This window comes from Manacus candei, unplaced genomic scaffold (genome assembly GCF_025592945.1).
Source record: "Manacus candei isolate 608988 ecotype Guabito, Panama unplaced genomic scaffold, ASM2559294v1 h1tg000073l, whole genome shotgun sequence".
NCBI lineage: Eukaryota > Metazoa > Chordata > Aves > Passeriformes > Pipridae > Manacus > Manacus candei.
In genome coordinates this window covers 1,769,585-1,786,071 of record NW_026138121.1, presented here as the reverse complement: position 1 = coordinate 1,786,071, position 16,487 = coordinate 1,769,585, and the positions used below count along the sequence as shown (strand labels likewise).

Here is a 16,487-nt window from a genome sequence, read left to right as displayed (position 1 = left end):
ACACTTGAGATGTTTACATTGACAGGAGCAAAGCTTCCATGTTTTACTGGGGGAGGGATTTGCAACCCCCCCCCACACCTTATAAGCTATTTATCCTTTATGTGCCCTTCACCTCTTACTCCTGTTAAAAAACAAACAAACAAAAAAAAAAGCTCTTTTTTTTCTGGTCATTTTGCTTCCTAATAATTCTTTGAATGCCTGAAGGAACCTGCCCTTTCCTTCCCAGTCTTGTGGTAAAATGTTGAGACTGCTCAGAGGTTCCCCCTGGTAGTGCTGCACCAAAGTCATTCCATGCCCATGGGGAAAGTGCCAAGTCATTTTAATTAAAAACTTGGGGGGGGGGGGGGGAGGGTGTTCAATTAGCAGTAAAAGTAATGACAGTTTTAAACTGTGCCAACTCTGCCAGGCACCTTTTTAAAAACTGAGGTTTCTTCAGCTTTTTTTTTTTTTTAAACCCTGGGTGTGGTTGGAGCAAAAAAAAAAAAAAAACCAAAAACCAAACAGGTCCTTCCTTCTCCAGGAGCTGGGCTTTCCCTCTGGGGCTCCACTTTGGCTGGGAAGACTAAAAAAACTGAGGGATGGGGGGCCCTGTGCCTTTCCCAAGAGGCTGCTCCCAAAAAAAAACCCCCATTCCTTGGGTGTTTCTGGGGCAGAGTGGGAGCTGGAGCAGAGGATGCACCTTGGTTACTACAGGAGCAAACAGCGAGTTGGCAGCTTCTCCCTGGGGCTGCTGGTCCTGCAGGGCCTCCCTTTCCCAGGAAAGCCTGGGAATGTGGAACTGCTGCACCTTCCTGCTGGAATTTCTTGGCTCAAACACAGCGAAATTCCAGCTTCTGCCCTGCCTGTGGGACAGCCTGGAAAAAGGGAAGGGACCCGGAGCCTGCAGGGCTGCTTTAGGTCAGCCCTTCCTTTCTCTGTGCAATAAATGGATTAATTTGCTTTTTATAGAGAAAAAAAAGACTTTTTTTTCCCCCCCTTTTTTCTTTTTTTTTTTTTTTTTTTTACTTATCTGCACCTTGTGGGCATTTTGTGGGCCGTGCTGGCATTCCCAGGTTGGTTTTGTGTGGAGACAAGCTGGGTGCTGGAATTCCAGGGAGGTTCTGTGCCAGATCCATGGTCTGTGCTGGAATTCCAGGATGGTTCTGTGCGAGACCCATGGTCTGTGTTCCATTCCCAGAGTGGTTTTGTGTGGATCCAACCTCTGCTGGTGTTCCCAGGGTGGTTCTGTGCAGATCCAGCCTCTGCTGGAATTCCAGGGCAGTTCTCTGCAAATCCATGGTCTATGCTGGAATTCCAAGGTGGTTTTGTGTGGATCCAACCTTTGTGCTGGAATTCCAGGCTGGTTCTCTGCAGCTCCATGGTCTGTGCTCCATTCCAGGGTGGTTTTGTGTGGATCCCCCCTCTGTGCTGGAATTCCAGGCTGGTTCTGTGCAGCTCCATGGTCTGTGCTGGAATTCCAGGGTGGTTCTGTGTGGATCCCACCTCTGTGCTGGAATTCCAGGGTGGTTTTGTGTGGATCCCCCCTCTGTGCTGGAATTCCAGGCTGGTTCTGTGCAGCTCCATGGTCTGTGCTGGAATTCCAGGGTGGTTCTGTGTGGATCCCACCTCTGTGCTGGAATTCCAGGGTGGTTCTGTGTGGATCCCCCCTCTGTGCTGGAATTCCAGGCTGGTTCTGTGTGGATCCCACCTCTCTGCTGGAATTCCAGGCTGGTTCTGTGCAGCTCCAGCTGCTCCAGTGGGCAGTGCCAAGCACTACACTCCTTTTCCAGAGGAGAATCCCTGTTTCCCAGGGCACTCCCAGGCCCCCACTAACAGTATTAACCCCGGGCCTGGGGCTCTTAAACCTGATTGAAACCCGGGAGGGTCGAGCTCAGCCCTTGCAAGGGCTGGGGGGCGTTTGTGTAAATAATAAAAGTCTGAATAAAACTGAAACCTCTGTATCTGCAATTCCAGAAATGTCTCGTAGAGCTTTTCCTGACACCTCCCTGATGCCTTTTCACAGCTGGTTGTGGCTTCCTGGATCTCTTTTTTCCATTTTTGGGGGTTTTTGGGGTGTGGGATGTTTTACCTTAAAGGAGTGACACAAAGAACTGGGGTTTATTTAATTTACTTAATTTTATTTTATTATTTTTCCTAAAGCAGACACTCTTTCCCTGTCTGCACATCCCATCCCTGGAAGTGTCCAAGGCCAGGTTGGACAGAGTTTGGAGCAACCTGGGCTAGTGAAAGGTGTCCCTGCCCATGGCAGGGGGTGGCACTGGATGGGCTTTGAGGTCCCTTCCCACCCAAACCATTCCAGCATTCCATGATTTATCTGCTCCAAACTCCCACAGGTCTTAAAATTTTTTTTTCTTATTTTATTTTTTATTTTATTTAAATTTTTTTTTTTAGTCTTTTTTATTGTTTATTTTAACTTTTAATTTTATCATTTTTACTTTGTCGTTTTTTAAAAAAGAAATATATTTTTTAATTTTAAATTTAATCTTAGTTAATTTTTAAAACTTTGCTTTTTACATTTTTATTTTATTATATTTTTGTTTTATTTTAGTTTGTTTTATATATTTTTATTTTACTTTATTTTGGGTTTATATTTTTATTTTAGTTTATTTTGGTTTAGTTTGGTTTATGTATTTTTGTTTTAGTTTGTTTTTATTTTTATTTTACTTTATTTTTGTTTTATATTTTTATTTTAGTGTATTTTGGTTTAGTTTGTTTTATGTATTTTTATTTTAGTTTATTTTGTTTTTATTTTTTATTTTAGTTTATTTTGAGTTTATATTTTTATTTTAGTTTATTTTGGTTTAGGTTGGTTTATATTTTTTATTTGATTTTGTTCTAGTTTAGTTTACATATTTTAGTTTATATTATTTTATTTTACATATTTTAGCTTAGCTTAGTTTATATATCTTTATTTTAATTTATTTTCGTTTATATATTTTTCTTTTATATATTTTAATAATATTTTATTTTAATAATATTTTATTTTATAGTATTTTATTTTACGTTCCTTGTCCCCCGTTAAAAGCGCTCCGGCGCTGCCGCGGTTCCTCCCGCCCGCCCCGGAACCTTCGTGCGCGGCCGCGGGGCCCGCCCGGCCCCTCCTGGCGGCGCTCCGGGCTGCCCGCGGCGCTGCCTGATCCCGGCGCCATTCCCGGCGCCGCCGCCGCGCCCGGAGCGAGCAGGGCCGGGCTGGGAACGCGCGGGGCCGCCGGGCCGGGAGCGGGGAGCTGGACCGGGCGGCACCGGCAGTGCGGAGGGGCCGGGGAGGGCAGCGGGGCCTCGTCAGGCGGGGGGCGCGGAGCGGGGTAGGCCCCCAGAGGGGTCCTTCGGCGACGGGAGCGGAGGGAGCGGGACGGCGGCGACATGAACCTGGAACTGCTCGGTGGGGACGGGAACGGGGACGGGAACGGGGATGGGGACGGGAATAGGGCTGGGAGTGGGACCGGGAACGGGGGCGGGAATGGGGACGGGAACGGGAAAGGAGGGGGCAGTGGGATCGGGAGCGGCGGGACTGGGGCTGGGGGTGGGAATGGGAATGGGGGTGGGAATGGGAATGGAGCTGGGAATGGGAATGGGGCTGGGAATGGGAGTCGGCGGGACCGGGAGCAGCGGGGTTGGAAAGGGGGATAATAGGACCGGGTAGCGGCCGGATACGGGTGGGGATCTGCGGGACCGGGTCAGGACTGGAGCTGACAGGGCCGGGAGCGGGGCCGGGGGTCCGGGAACTGCGGGGCTGGGCAGGAGCGGGGGGTGGCACCGGGCGGTCACTGCTCCGTCCGCAGGAGGGTTTGGAGCCGGGGCTCGGCGGCACCGGGAGCTGGGAGCGGGGCTGGGGGTCGGCGGGAGCGAGCTGAGCTCGGGGGGCTCCGGGGCTGGGTCTGGGGGGCGGCGGGAGCGGCTCCACCCGCGGGCGGGTTCGGAGCCGCCGGCGCTGAGCGGGGCGTGCCGGGGGCTGCAGAACCGCCTCCCTCGCTCCCTCTCTCCCTCCCTCCCTCACCGGCTGCGTTTTCGCTCCCCCCCAGAGTCCTTCGGACAGAACTACCCCGAGGTAACGCGCCCCCCCCGCCCCTGGGGTCACCCCCGGCCCGGCGCTCGCTGCGAGCGGCCCATGGGGGCGGTGGCACGGCCTGACCCGCCCCCGGCCCTGCTCTGCCCCCCCGCAGGAGGCGGACGGGACCCTGGACTGCATCAGCATGGCCCTGACCTGCACCTTCAACCGCTGGGGCACCCTGCTCGCCGTGGGCTGCAACGACGGCAGGATCGTCATCTGGGACTTCCTCACCAGGGGCATCGCCAAGATCATCAGCGCCCACATCCACCCCGTGTGCTCCCTCTGGTCAGAGAATCCCCTCCCACATCCACCCAGTGTGCTCCCTCTGGTCAGGGAATCAGGGAATCCCCTCCCACATCCACATCCACCCCCTGTGCTCCCTCTGGTCAGGGAATCCCCTCAAACATCCACCTCCCGTGCTCCCTCTGGTCAGGGAATCCCCTCAAACATCCACCCCCTGTGCTCCCTCTGGTCAGAGAATCCCCTCCCACATCCACTCCCTGTGCTCCCTCTGGTCAGGGAATCAGGGAATCCCCTCCCACATCCACCTCCCGTGCTCCCTCTGGTCAGGGAATCCCCTCCCACATCCACCCAGTGTGCTCCCTCTGGTCAGGGAATCTCCTCAAACATCCACCCTCTCTGCTCCCTCTGGTCAGGGAATCAGGGAATCCCCTCAAACATCCACCCCCTGTGCTCCCTCTGGTCAGGAAATCCCCTCCCACATCCACATCCACCCCCTGTGCTCCCTCTGGTCAGGAAATCCCACCTTCCCGGGAATTCCAGCCTTGCCTGCTGCTCCAGGGGAGGGAGGAGAGCTGGGATGGGGAGGTCAGGCTGTCAGGCTCCAGGATGGCCTGAGAGGGGAGGGATTTCTTGCAGAGGAAAAGTGTGATGTTCCCAAGTGGGTTGTCTGTGTCGACATGTGCAGTGTGGGATCCAAACAACGTTAAAATTGGGCTTTTCCAGGGCCTAAAGGGGCTCCAGGAGAGCTGGAGAGGAGTTGGGACAAGGGGTGGAGGGACAAGGCAAGGGGGAATGGCTTCCTGTTGACAGAGGGCAGGGTTAGATGGGATATTGGGAAGGAATTCTTCCCTGGAGGGTGGTGAGGGGCTGGAATGGATTTCCCAGAGAAGCTGTGGCTGCCCCATCCCTGGAAGTGCCCAAGGCCAGGTTGGGGCAATCTGGGACAGTTGAAGGTGTCCCTGCCCATGGCAGGGGGTGGGATTTCAAGATGACCTTTAAGGTCCCTTCCCACCCAAACCATTGTGTGATTCCCTGATTTTTGTTAGATTTTGCCTGTGTTTGCTGAGCACCAGCTGCTCTGGAGCCCCCTGACCCCCTGGGTGTGCTGGGGGCTGCAATCCCAGCCCCTGTGGGACTCCCTGGGGCACTTCAGGACATTTCCCTTTGGGAGCGTTCGGAAGTGCATTTATATTTACCTGCCAGGTTATTTTCTCAGCTCCCAGGTTTACCCCTGAAGCTGCTAAACTTAAACTGGGGGTGTGTTTTAAGCTCTGAGGAGTGACTTTAACTGGCCCTGCCTCTCTCCCTGCTGCAGCTGGAGCCGGGATGGGCACAAACTGGTCAGTGCCTCCACCGACAACATCGTGTCCCAGTGGGATGTGCTGTCAGGGGACTGTGACCAGAGGTTCCGCTTCCCCTCGCCCATCCTCAAGGTCCAGTACCACCCCCGGGACCAGTAAGTGCTCTGGGACAAGGGCTGGAATCCTGAATTGGTTAAATTCTATGCAAATCCACGATTTTAGTGGGTTGGTTTGGGATTAGGAACTGCCTGGGGGGTTTTTGTGGCTCTGTTTGTTACGGAGTATCAGCTCTGTTTATTATGAAAATAACAGCTCTGGTTGTTATGGAAATATCAGTTCTGTTTATCGTGGAAGTATCACTGTGTTCATTATGGAAGTATCAGGATGGCAAGAAACAAGGGAATGATTCTTGGGAATGTGTAGAAATGTCTCACTGAGTTTAGAAGTCACGGCACAGACCTGGAGGAACTTGCAGAGAAAGAAAGGAAATGAAAGTAAGGCACAAGCTTAATGTCATTTTGCCTCTTGAAGTAACAAAGACAAGATAATAAAAATACAGGGATATTCTGTAATAAAAATACAGGGTTATTCTGTAATAAAAATGCAGGGATATTCTGTAATAAAAATACAGGGATATTTTGTATTTCTTGATATAGATTGGGATTTTTTTTTTTTTACTTCTAAATGTGGAAATCCCTTTCCAGAGGAGGAACTAGCAACTCTTCCTGCTCTGCTTTGCAGGAACAGGGTGCTGGTGTGCCCCATGAAGTCAGCCCCAGTGATGCTCACACTGTCAGACTCCAAACACGTGGTCCTGCCCGTGGATGATGACTCTGATCTCAACGTGGTGGCCTCCTTTGACAGGAGAGGGGAATACATTTACACTGGGAATGCCAAGGGCAAGGTGAGGCTCCAGCAGGGAACACATTTACACTGGGAATGCCAAGGGCAAGGGGAGGCTCCAGCAGGGAGCTTCCAATCCTTCCTGGCTTTGTCAGGCTGCTGAATGTTTCTGGGTTGTTTTCTTTGTTTTAATGTCCAAGCAAAGCTCCCTGAATGCCTCTGGAATTATTGATGTGATCTGAATGAAGCACCACATTTGTCTTTGAAGATCTCTGGGCTATAAACCCCCTGACAGGAGGGGGGAGCCAGGGGGGGTTGAGCTCTGCTCCCAGGGAACAAGGGACAGGAGGAGAGGGAACGGCCTCAGGCTGTACCAGGGGAGGGTCAGGTTGGACACCAGGAGGAATTTCTTGCTGGAAAGGGTGGTCAGGCCCTGGAAGGGGCAGCCCAGGGAGGTGTCCAGGGAAGACTTGGATGTGGCCCTCAGTGCTCTGGGCTGGGGGACAAGGTGAGAATTGGACACAGGTCGGACTCAGAGATCCTCGAGGGATTTTCCAGCCTCAATTATTCTGTGATCCTTTCTGAGTTAGGCCTTTGTGCTGCTGTTGGATCCTTTTCCAGGGTAAATAAAGCAGTGTTTTGTCCCAGAACTGTCCCAGGAGGTTCTGCAGTGGCAGAACCCACAGGATCCAGCTGTGGGTTGCTGAGGGTTCTGTTGGCAGCGTCAGGGGCTGATGGGAAAGGCACCAAGAGAGAAATGAGCTCCAATGAAGACACTGATTGCTCTCTGTCTGCTTGATCTTCAGATCTTGGTCTTAAAAACAGACACTCAGGATCTTGTTGCTTCCTTCAGAGTGACCACTGGGACCAGCAACACCACAGCGATCAAATCCATCGAGTTCGCTCGGAAGGGCAGGTGAGTCCCTGCACTGTCCTGTTTTTGGAATGCTCTAGGTGGGGCTGGCAGAGCACACGAGGTCTTCAGAACCCCCCCACAGAGTTCTTTGTGTTCCCTTAGTCTTTTAATGCCCTGTACCCTCCTCCCTCTCCAGCTGCTTCCTGATCAACACGGCCGACCGGATCATCCGGGTGTACGACGGCCGGGAGATCCTGACGTGTGGCAGGGACGGGGAGCCTGAGCCCATGCAGAAACTGCAGGATCTGGTGAACAGGTGGGAGGCTCTGGGGTGGCTCCTCAGCCCCACTGGGTGGTGGGGCACTGAACAGGTTCCCCAGGGCAGTGGTCACAGCCCCAAACCTGCCAGAGCTCGAGGAGCGCCTGGACAACGCTCTCAGGGACGGGGTGGGATTTGGGGGTTGTGCAGGACCAGGAGTTGGACTCCTGATCCTTGTGGGTCCCTTCCCACTCAGGATATTCCATGAATCTGTGAACAGGTGACTGTGTGCTCAGAGCCCACCAGTCTCTGCCTGAAGGGTGGTTCAGTCTCTCACTCTGTGCAAGGCTAGATGTTCTCGTTTCAAACCCGCCTGGCACAACTTGAAGCCTAAATGTTTTTGGAGGATGGGAGTGCGTCAGATCTCAGCCAGGAGATCAACCCCCCTTCCCCATCCCTCTGCCCTGGGCTGTGGTTGATCCTGTGCTGCTCCCTGTGCTCCCAGGACACCCTGGAAGAAGTGCTGTTTCTCTGGGGATGGGGAATACATCGTGGCAGGGTCAGCACGGCAGCACGCCCTGTACATCTGGGAGAAGAGCATTGGGAACCTGGTGAAGATCCTCCACGGCACCAGAGGAGAGCTGCTCCTGGATGTAGCAGTAAGAAAACTGCTGTTCAATGTTTCTGGTTGCTTTGCAAACTGAGCTCTTCTAAAATGAAAACTTAATGAAGTTTCTCCTCTCCTCTCTTCCCAACAAACCCAGTGGCATCCCGTGCGACCCATCATCGCTTCCATTTCCAGCGGGGTGGTGTCAATATGGGCTCAGAACCAAGTGGTGAGTGTTTGGATCCTTCCCTTGGCATCAGGCCCTGGCACAGGTTGCCCAGAGAAGCTGTGGCTGCCCCATCCCTGGAAGTGTCCAAGGCCAGGTTGGATGGGGTTTGGAGCAACCTGGGCTGGTGGAAGGTGTCCCTGCCCATGGCAGGGGGTGGGATGGGATGAGCTTTAAGGTCCCTTCCAGCCCAAACCATTCCCTGGTTCCCCAGTGCTCTCCATCCTTGTAGTCTCAGTTGTTGTGGTGTTGAAATCCTTCATTAAATCCCATTTCCACAGGTTTTTGGGGCTCAGCTGCCTCACTTGACATGTTTGCAACCTTATTGAGTGGGAGGAAGGTCCTCAAACTTCAGCTGAGCTTTGCATTAAGCCTTAAATATCATCCCAGGGACATTTTCCTTGGGAATGGTCTCCTCCTGGGTGTGTTCTTTAAGTACAGGAGGTCTGAGTGAGTGATCCAAGTGGCTCAGTGGGAACATTCAGCCTTGGTTTGGGGTGTACATTGCAATGTTTAAGGAATGTTACTATGTGGGATTTTCAGCAGGGTCTAATTTGTGCAGTTCCTGATTTGTTAAGGGACTGTGGACCTAAAGGAGCCTTGATTTTGGTTGGTCACGTGTGATTTTAATGTACAGAATGAAATTGTGGGATCATGGAATCACTGAGGTTGGAAAAGACCTCAGTGTTGGAGTCCAGCACTGCCAGGGCTGGACTGACCCACATCCCCAAGAGCCACATCCACATCCTTGAAATCCCTCCAGGGTATTTGGTTGGGATTGCAGGAATCCTCCCTGCAGCTGCTCTTCCTCTGGGTGAGTAAAACCCACTCTGGATTTGTGCCTTAGGAAAACTGGAGTGCCTTTGCCCCTGACTTCAAAGAGCTGGATGAGAACGTGGAATACGAGGAGAGGGAGTCAGAGTTCGACATTGAAGATGAAGATAAGAGTGAACCAGAGCAGACAGGTACTGCTCCAACTCTTCCTGGGGAGAAAATACTCCTTATCCTGCCTGGGTGGCCCATGGAATCTGTGTCAGCACAGCCACCACTTGGTGGTGCCCAAAAGTCGTGGAAGAGATGATGGAATCTGAAAGGAATGGAAATAAGGATTATTCCCAGCACACCACCCAGCTCTCCTCACCCCCAGCCTTTGCAGCACTTCTCATATTTAAATTAATTGTTGTTTAGCAGTTTCTGTGTTCACTCTAAAATTAGCCTGTGGGAATTAAGCATCAGTTTAATTTAATCAGATTTAAGAACCACTTCAGTGAGAACAATTTGAAGGTTTTAACTTCTCTCTCTGCTGCTGGTGGGTCACAGCGATAGGTCTGTGTTAGAACACAGGAAAATAAAATAAAAACCTGATGGTTTTAAGAGGAAACACTTTAGGGTTGTTTTGTGCTTTAATTAAAGTTAAGAGGAAATACTTTAGGTTTGTTTTCTGCTTGAATTTCAGAGGAAGTACTTTAGATTTGTTTTCTGTTTCAATTCCCACTTTTCCATGCTTTGACATTTAAGCACAGCCAGTCCAATTCTTTCTGAGTAATTTGCTCTTTTCTTTCCTCTCTTTAATTTGTGTTTTTTTCCCCTGGTTCTCAGGTGCTGATGCTGCAGAGGATGAAGAGGTGGATGTGACAAGTGTGGACCCCATTGCTGCCTTCTGTAGCAGGTGACAGAGTATCTTGTTTCCAGCCTGGGTACCAAACACACCACTGACATTCCCCTGTGTAATAACACAAAAATGACATTTTTAACTGACAGCAGCTGTTTTCCCTTGCCAGTGATGAGGAGCTGGAGGACTCCAAGGCCCTGCTGTACTTACCCATTGCTCCTGAGGTGGAAGATCCAGAGGAGAACCCCTATGGACCCCCCCCAGATGCTGTGCAGAGCTCCCTGACTGACGAGGGGCTGGGCTCTGAGAAGAAGAGACAATCCTCCTCTGATGGCCCCCAGGCACCAAAGAAGAAGCCCAAAACCACCAACATTGAACTCCAAGGAGTCCCTAACGATGGTGTGTGGGGGCTGCCCTGGTTTTAGTGCCTGGTCTGCATCTTGAGGGGGTTTAGCTTGGTCTGGAGAGCAGAAGTTTCACAGATCTTGCCTTAAATTTCTCCTTCCTTTGAAGTGTTTTCTTACAACAGTTATTAAGAGCCAGGAACTCTGCAAGTTTTGGATGAGTTAGGAATCCTGGAACTGCAGGATCTAATTTGTGCAGTTCCTGGTTTGTTAAGGGACTGTGAACCTAAAGGAGCCTTGATTTTGGTTGGTCTTGTGTGATTTTAATGTATAGAATGAAACTGTAGGATCATGGAATCATTGAGGTTGGAAAAGACCTCAGTGTTGGAGTCCAGCACTGCCAGGGCTGGACTGACCCACATCCCCAAGAGCCACATCCACATCCTTGAAATCCCTCCAGGGTATGGGAGGGATTGGTTTGGGTGGGAAGGGCCCTCAAAGATCCCTCCACACCCAGCCCCCTGTTCAGCTCCCCTGGCTCAGGTCTGGCTCAGGAGTTCCTGGGCCTGACTCATGGATTGTGGAATCCCAGAGTGGTTTGGGCTGGAAAGGACCTTATAGCCCATCCCATCCCATCCCATCCCACTCCCTGCCACGGGCAGGGACACCTTCCACTGTCCCAGGTTGCTCCAAGCCCTGTCCAGCCTGGCCTTGGCCACTCCCAGGGATGGGGCATCCTTTGGGAAATCCATCCCAGCCCAACATCCTTCCCAACATCCCATCTCACCCTGCCTTCAGTGGGAAGCCATTCCTCCTTGTCTTTCCCTCCATGCCCTCATCCAAAGCCCCTCTCCAGCTCTCCTGGAGCCCCTTTAGGACCCACCCCCCCCAAATTTCCCCACTCTTTGCACCCTGACCCATCTGGAGGGATAACTCACCCCAGAATCCCGTTTTTTTTTCCCCCTCCCAGAAGTCCACCCGCTGCTGGGCGTGAAGGGAGATGGTAAATCCAAGAAGAAGCAAGCAGGCAGGCCTAAAGGATCAAAAGGTAAAGACAAAGATTCTCCATTTAAACCGAAACTCTACAAAGGGGACAGAGGTGCTTTACCTCTGGAAGGAGCAGCGAAGGGTAAAGTGCAGGCGGAGCTGGGACAGCCCTTGACAGGTAAGGAACCAACCTCAGCACCCCTGGCTTGCTTGGTGGCCTTGCTTTGTGCAGCCCCCTCAGTCCTTAGAGGTGTTTTTAGCTCCCCCTCAAATGGCACTTTGCTCACTCAGTGTTTGGCTGCTGTCAAGGAGAGGCAAAATTGGACCTTGGGGTGAAGTGGAACTGCTGTCAGGAATGGGGGGGAAAACAAATCCAATTCCTACCTTGGGTAGGAAGAGCTTTAGGAGGGGTTCAGGGGAAGGTAGGCACTGTTTCCAGAGGATAAAAAATCATTTGGTCTCTTTGATAACTTCCATCAGCTCTTGCATAAACAGGAATGATGTGGTTTGGGGGGAGAAATGTAACTGGGGAAGGGTTCTGAAGCTCCAGTTGGCACTTTGTGCCATCAGTGCCAGGCAGAGGGACAGGGAACAGAGAAATCCCACAAGGAAGGAGGGAAAGGAGCATCACTGATGGTCTGTGTGATAAATGGACCCCGAGACAAAGCCCAGGAGCTGGATTTTCTGATCCAAGCTGTACAGCAGCCTCATTTAAACTGCAGAAGGCACAGTTGCTGTAGGTCAGGACAGGGTTGGGGGAATTTTCCTCCCTTTTTTGCTTTTGGTTCTATTTTGTTGGTTGTGTGCTAAAGCAGGGCAGTTGCAGTCCCCTTTGTTGGGGCCCAGGCTGAGTCTGAGAGACACTCAAGTGTTTCTCATGGTCTCATTTGCCTCTTTTCTGGGAAAAACTCATCCAAGCCCAGCACAGAAGGCACAAGTTTGGCTCCAGTGATGTGGAATCCATTTATTTTTAGATTTTAATGAAGAGCTCAGGGTTGAAATACGAGCAGCTTCAAAGGCACAGTGGAATTGATACATCAAATTTTGCATTTCCTTGAACTCAGCAGCTGCTGCTGTGGATTTTTAGAGTGTCCAGAAGTGACTGATTCCCCCCCTTCCTTCCCTCACTGCTGGTCCTATGCTGCCCACCCTGCTCCTTGTCCTTCCTGCTCAGCTCCTCACTGTTGCTTGTACTGGTTCTGATGATGTGCTGTAACAGGGAATGGGATAAAAGGGATGAAAACGGGATAAAAGAAACCTGGAAAAACGTGGGGGATGTTTCCTGGGCCTCCATTTGATCCCTTTTCACTGCAAAATGCAGGAGTTAAACAGCCCAGGGCAGCCTTGGGAGGGGCTGAGGAGCTGCTGGTGGCAGATCCACTGGCAGGGGGTGACTTCTGAATTCCCAGCTCGGGAAGGGACATCCAGCAGTGTCAGAGGATGACAGGCATCATTCAGAGAAGAGTTGCTTTATCTAGAAAACCTCGTTCTCCTTCATTTTTTTTTTTTCTGGCAAAGCTGCCATGTTTGGTGCTCTCTGCTTTCTGGTAACTCCTGTGTGGGGCTGGTCACTTATTTTCCCCCTGTCTCTGATCTCTTCAGCAGGTGGTGCAATCTCAGAATTGTTGTGAAGACCCTCCTTTACCCTCCTGTGCTCTTTCCTCTGTTGGCACCCTCGTGTGGAAGTGGCTGGAATGCTCAGTCAGAGGGACTGACAGAGCCAGCAGACTGGCTGCTCCTGGCCTCAGGGAGTGACTGTTGGCAGGACTGGCTCTGGAAGAGGCTGCTCTCCCTGGAGCAGAGGGGGATGTTGGCTCAGGTCGTGCCATTGGAGAGGGACTCGTTGGACTGTCCTGGTGGTGACAAACCCTGCTGTCCCCCCCTGCCACTCCAGAGCTCCCCAGCCTTTGCCTAAATCCTTTTCTTCATTCCTGGACTGAAGAACACCCCCAGTGTGTGTTTTTACTCCTGATGTGACTGTGTATCCTGCAAACTGCCCTTTCCTTGCTGGGAATTCTCCTTTGGAGTCCTGTTATTCCTGCCCAGCATTCCCAGGAGCTCAGGGCTCCCTGCTGACCTTAGTGCTGCTGCTGCTGCTGCTCCTGGGCCAGGCTCTGGGGCATCTCCAGTGGAGGGACATGGATGAGAAGAGCCAGGACACCTCTGGAGTCTGCAAAGGCTGAGCCTTCACTGGGGGGATATTTTTGAGACTCTGCTGGTGGGAGAAGGAGCAAGTGAAAGGAGCTCTCCATAAAATATTCAGTTGATGTGTTTTCTCCCAGCCTGTGATACCAAAAGCTGTGTTGGCAGGTTCTGTCTGTCCTTGCAAGTGTTTTTATTCCCTTCCCTGGGAGGTGCCCTGCCAGAAATAACTGGGTTCCTCCTTCACTGCTGGGGACTGGGAGAGGGTTAAAAACAGAACCAGGATTTCTCTCAACTGAAACAGGGCTTTTTCAAAGGGGTTTTCTTTTTTTTTTTTCCCCACTTCTGGGTTAAAAATGGAAGAAAGGTGGATGCTGACAGATCATTCCAGCCATTTTATTCCTTAAGGACAGTTGGAATATTTTCCTTGTAGGAATGGGAAGAGGCACTTTCTCTGTCAACACCCACAGCCTGAACCTCTTGTACTCCACCAACATCCTGATAAAAGGAAGTTTTCATTCCTAAGGACCCACCTTTCACAGACTTTTATAGCTCCTATGCAACACTTTCAGTTTTTCCCCAGTGTAATTATTGGGATTATCATGATTATTTAAAGTATCAGAGTGTCCTGCAGACATTAAAACCAGGGAGTCACAAAGAGATTGATTCATTTGCAGCCAGAAATGTGCAGTGGCTGCCTGGGGAAGAGGGGGAGACATTTTGACTCAGAAGCTTTTTAAAAACTGTTATTTTCATTTCCAGCTTTGGTACATTTTGCTTCATTTAATGGAATTTGTTACCAACGAGTACAATATTAGTGTTCTTCGTTCTTTTCTACTCGTGGGATGACTCTGATGTGTCAAATCCACCAGTGTTTGGTGTGCCTGACCCCCCCCCCAAGCTTTAAAAATGCACAGCTCGTGGTTTGAAGCATTTGATTTGCCCCAGACTGAGCTTTCCACTGCTGGTAGAGCTTCTCTGTACAGTGTAAATGTCCTGGGTTTATTTTTTTCCCCTCAGCTCTCTAATTTTATTTTCTGGTCTCTGGAGCTTTGTACAGTATTTGTCAGGTGCTGGCTTGGTGGTAGAACAAGGTGTCAGGTTGGTGTTTGTAAATAAAGAGCTACCTTTTCATTTCCTAAAATCTTGAGGCCCGTGGTGATATTTGGGAATCCCACAGCCCAGAGGGGAGCTGGGTGGGCAGGGCACCTCCAGGGACATTTGGTGTGGGAAATGCAGCTCCCCAGAATTCCTCATTTTAAGTTCAGGGGCGTCAGGAAGAGAAATGTGTGGATTTATGGTGAAGGGCTCAGCAATCCCAACGTGGGCAGAGGATTTGCTTTGCCTTCCTCCTTGGAATGTTTGGGGCTGTGACATCAGCTCTGCTCCCCTGGCAGTGGATCTGGGTGTCACCAGAGGCAAACCCCTGCCCAGACTGCCTTGGATTTCGTTGGATCAGTGTCTGGAGGTTGGAATGTTGGGTTTGAACTGGGGGATGTGTGGGTAGGTCAGAACTGGACAGGTCCTGCACAAGGAACTGGGATTTCCTTGTGCTCCACAGCATTAGTTTAAAGATCCCTGCAGTAATCACCTCTGTCATCCTGTAGCTTGGTGGGAAAATTAAAGTGGGGCTTCTTTACAGTGGAAATTTGCCTGAAAAGGCACAGAAAGTCTTGCAGAGAAGGGAGAACATCATCTCCTCTAAGCTGTCAAATACCCCCAAATTGCTGGAATGTGCTGGATGGGAACATTCCTGCCCTGCTGAAGGAACTGGGATTCCTGACTCACATTCTGGGGGGCACAGGAAAGGGTTGCTGGGTCTCTTTTGGCAGTGCTGTGCTTCCAGCCTGGCAGGATCTCTCCTGGTGGAGGGATCTCTCCGAGGGGAAGGATCTCCCCTAGTGGAAGGATTTTTCCTAGAGGAAGGATCTTCCCTAGTGGAAGGATCTCTCTTAGTGGAAGGATCTTCCCTAGTGGAAGGATCTCTTAGTGGAAGGATCTCTCTTAGTGGAAGGATCTCTCTTAATGGAAGGATCTTCCCTAGTGGAAGGATCTCTTAGTGGAAGGATCTCTCTTAGTGGAAGGATCTCCCCTGGTGGAAGGATTGAAGATGGTGCTGGTGGGATTTCAGAACCACCGAGTGTGAAGGTTTACAGAGGATGCTTCTGGGGGTTGTTTTGGCTGCTGAATTCAGGTTGAGGAGCTGCCATGAAGCCCTTGGAGCAGAGCCCCGTCCCCGGGCTGGTGCTGAGTGCCCTGTGTGTCCTGGCCGTGGTGTCCCCGGGCGAGGTGCCAGTCCCGGGCGAGATCTCGGAGGAGGTCCTGGAGAAGCTCAGGACGTCGGTGGCCAGGATTGCTGTGAACTCCACACCCTGCAGCGTCACCTGCGGGCCAGGCCTGAAGGTGGAGGAGCTGTGTGAGGTGACCCCGGCCGGGGAGAGGAGGAACTGCTCCCTGGTCAGCTCCTACTGCCTGGGCACCTTCCTGTGCGGGCTCCGGCACCTCACCGTGCCCACGGGGCAGCCCCTCCAGCTGCCCTGCCTGGCCCCCGATGCCCCCAGGCCGGGCAACCACAGCTACAGCTACACCTGGGAGCTGGCCCGGGGCCTCATCACCACCAACGACCTCCTGTTCGAGCCCCTGAGGAAGTCCAGCCCCGCTCTGAGCTTCTCCCCCGCGCGGGAGGCGCACGCCGGGACCTACCGGTGCGACGTGCGGCTCCGGGGCACCTCCAAGCCCATCAAGAGGGTCTACTTTGGCCTCAGGGTCATCCCTGGAGACCTGGTGGGGCTCAGCTTCCAGCAGTCCCCGACCTGGGAGCAGAAGCTGGAGGGGAGCCTGAAGGAGGGGAGCTCCAGGAACGGCAGCCGGGAAGGGCGGGAGCGCTTCTGGGAGCAGCAGGAGTTCTCCGAAGCTGTGCTGGGAATTGGGAGCGGAGTGCTGGGGGCCATCCTGCTCAGCCTCCTGCTCTGCTGCTGCCAGAGGCTTTGGAGGAGGAGAGGAGCAGAGAAATGAA

At 51.8% G+C, this 16,487-nt stretch overlaps 3 protein-coding genes across 11 annotated transcripts; all 3 read left to right on the top strand.

Moving 5' to 3' along the window:
- Nucleotides 1–105: 105 nt before the first annotated feature.
- On the top strand, nt 106–1,960 carry LOC127480591 (uncharacterized). Of its 6 annotated transcripts, XM_051808865.1 has the most exons (3): nt 106–1,400; nt 1,483–1,605; nt 1,688–1,960. In XM_051808865.1, the coding sequence occupies exons 1-3, from the start codon at nt 579–581 to the stop codon at nt 1,850–1,852; spliced, it is 1,110 nt and encodes a 369-aa protein (XP_051664825.1). In that variant the 5' UTR covers nt 106–578; the 3' UTR covers nt 1,853–1,960. The 6 variants fall into 6 exon arrangements, with proteins under 6 accessions (XP_051664825.1, XP_051664829.1, XP_051664827.1 ...); XM_051808869.1 differs by lacking the exon at nt 1,483–1,605 and having other exon boundaries at nt 106–1,379; nt 1,666–1,959; XM_051808867.1 differs by lacking the exon at nt 1,483–1,605 and having other exon boundaries at nt 106–1,379; nt 1,625–1,959.
- Nucleotides 1,961–3,228: 1,268 nt separating this feature from the next.
- On the top strand, nt 3,229–14,615 carry RBBP5 (RB binding protein 5, histone lysine methyltransferase complex subunit). 4 transcript variants are annotated; one of them, XM_051808852.1, is made up of 14 exons: nt 3,229–3,382; nt 4,023–4,048; nt 4,164–4,336; nt 5,610–5,750; nt 6,337–6,499; nt 7,245–7,354; nt 7,491–7,610; nt 8,059–8,212; nt 8,318–8,389; nt 9,234–9,351; nt 9,986–10,055; nt 10,168–10,397; nt 11,313–11,507; nt 12,935–14,615. In XM_051808852.1, the coding sequence occupies exons 1-14, from the start codon at nt 3,364–3,366 to the stop codon at nt 12,958–12,960; spliced, it is 1,617 nt and encodes a 538-aa protein (XP_051664812.1). In that variant the 5' UTR covers nt 3,229–3,363; the 3' UTR covers nt 12,961–14,615. The 4 variants fall into 4 exon arrangements, with proteins under 4 accessions (XP_051664812.1, XP_051664811.1, XP_051664814.1 ...); XM_051808851.1 differs by having other exon boundaries at nt 12,932–14,615; XM_051808854.1 differs by having other exon boundaries at nt 3,230–3,382; nt 11,313–11,390.
- Nucleotides 14,616–14,831: 216 nt separating this feature from the next.
- Nucleotides 14,832–16,487, top strand: TMEM81 (transmembrane protein 81). Its single transcript, XM_051808875.1, has 2 exons — nt 14,832–14,947; nt 15,672–16,487. The coding sequence occupies exon 2, from the start codon at nt 15,680–15,682 to the stop codon at nt 16,484–16,486; it is 807 nt and encodes a 268-aa protein (XP_051664835.1). The 5' UTR covers nt 14,832–14,947; nt 15,672–15,679; the 3' UTR covers nt 16,487.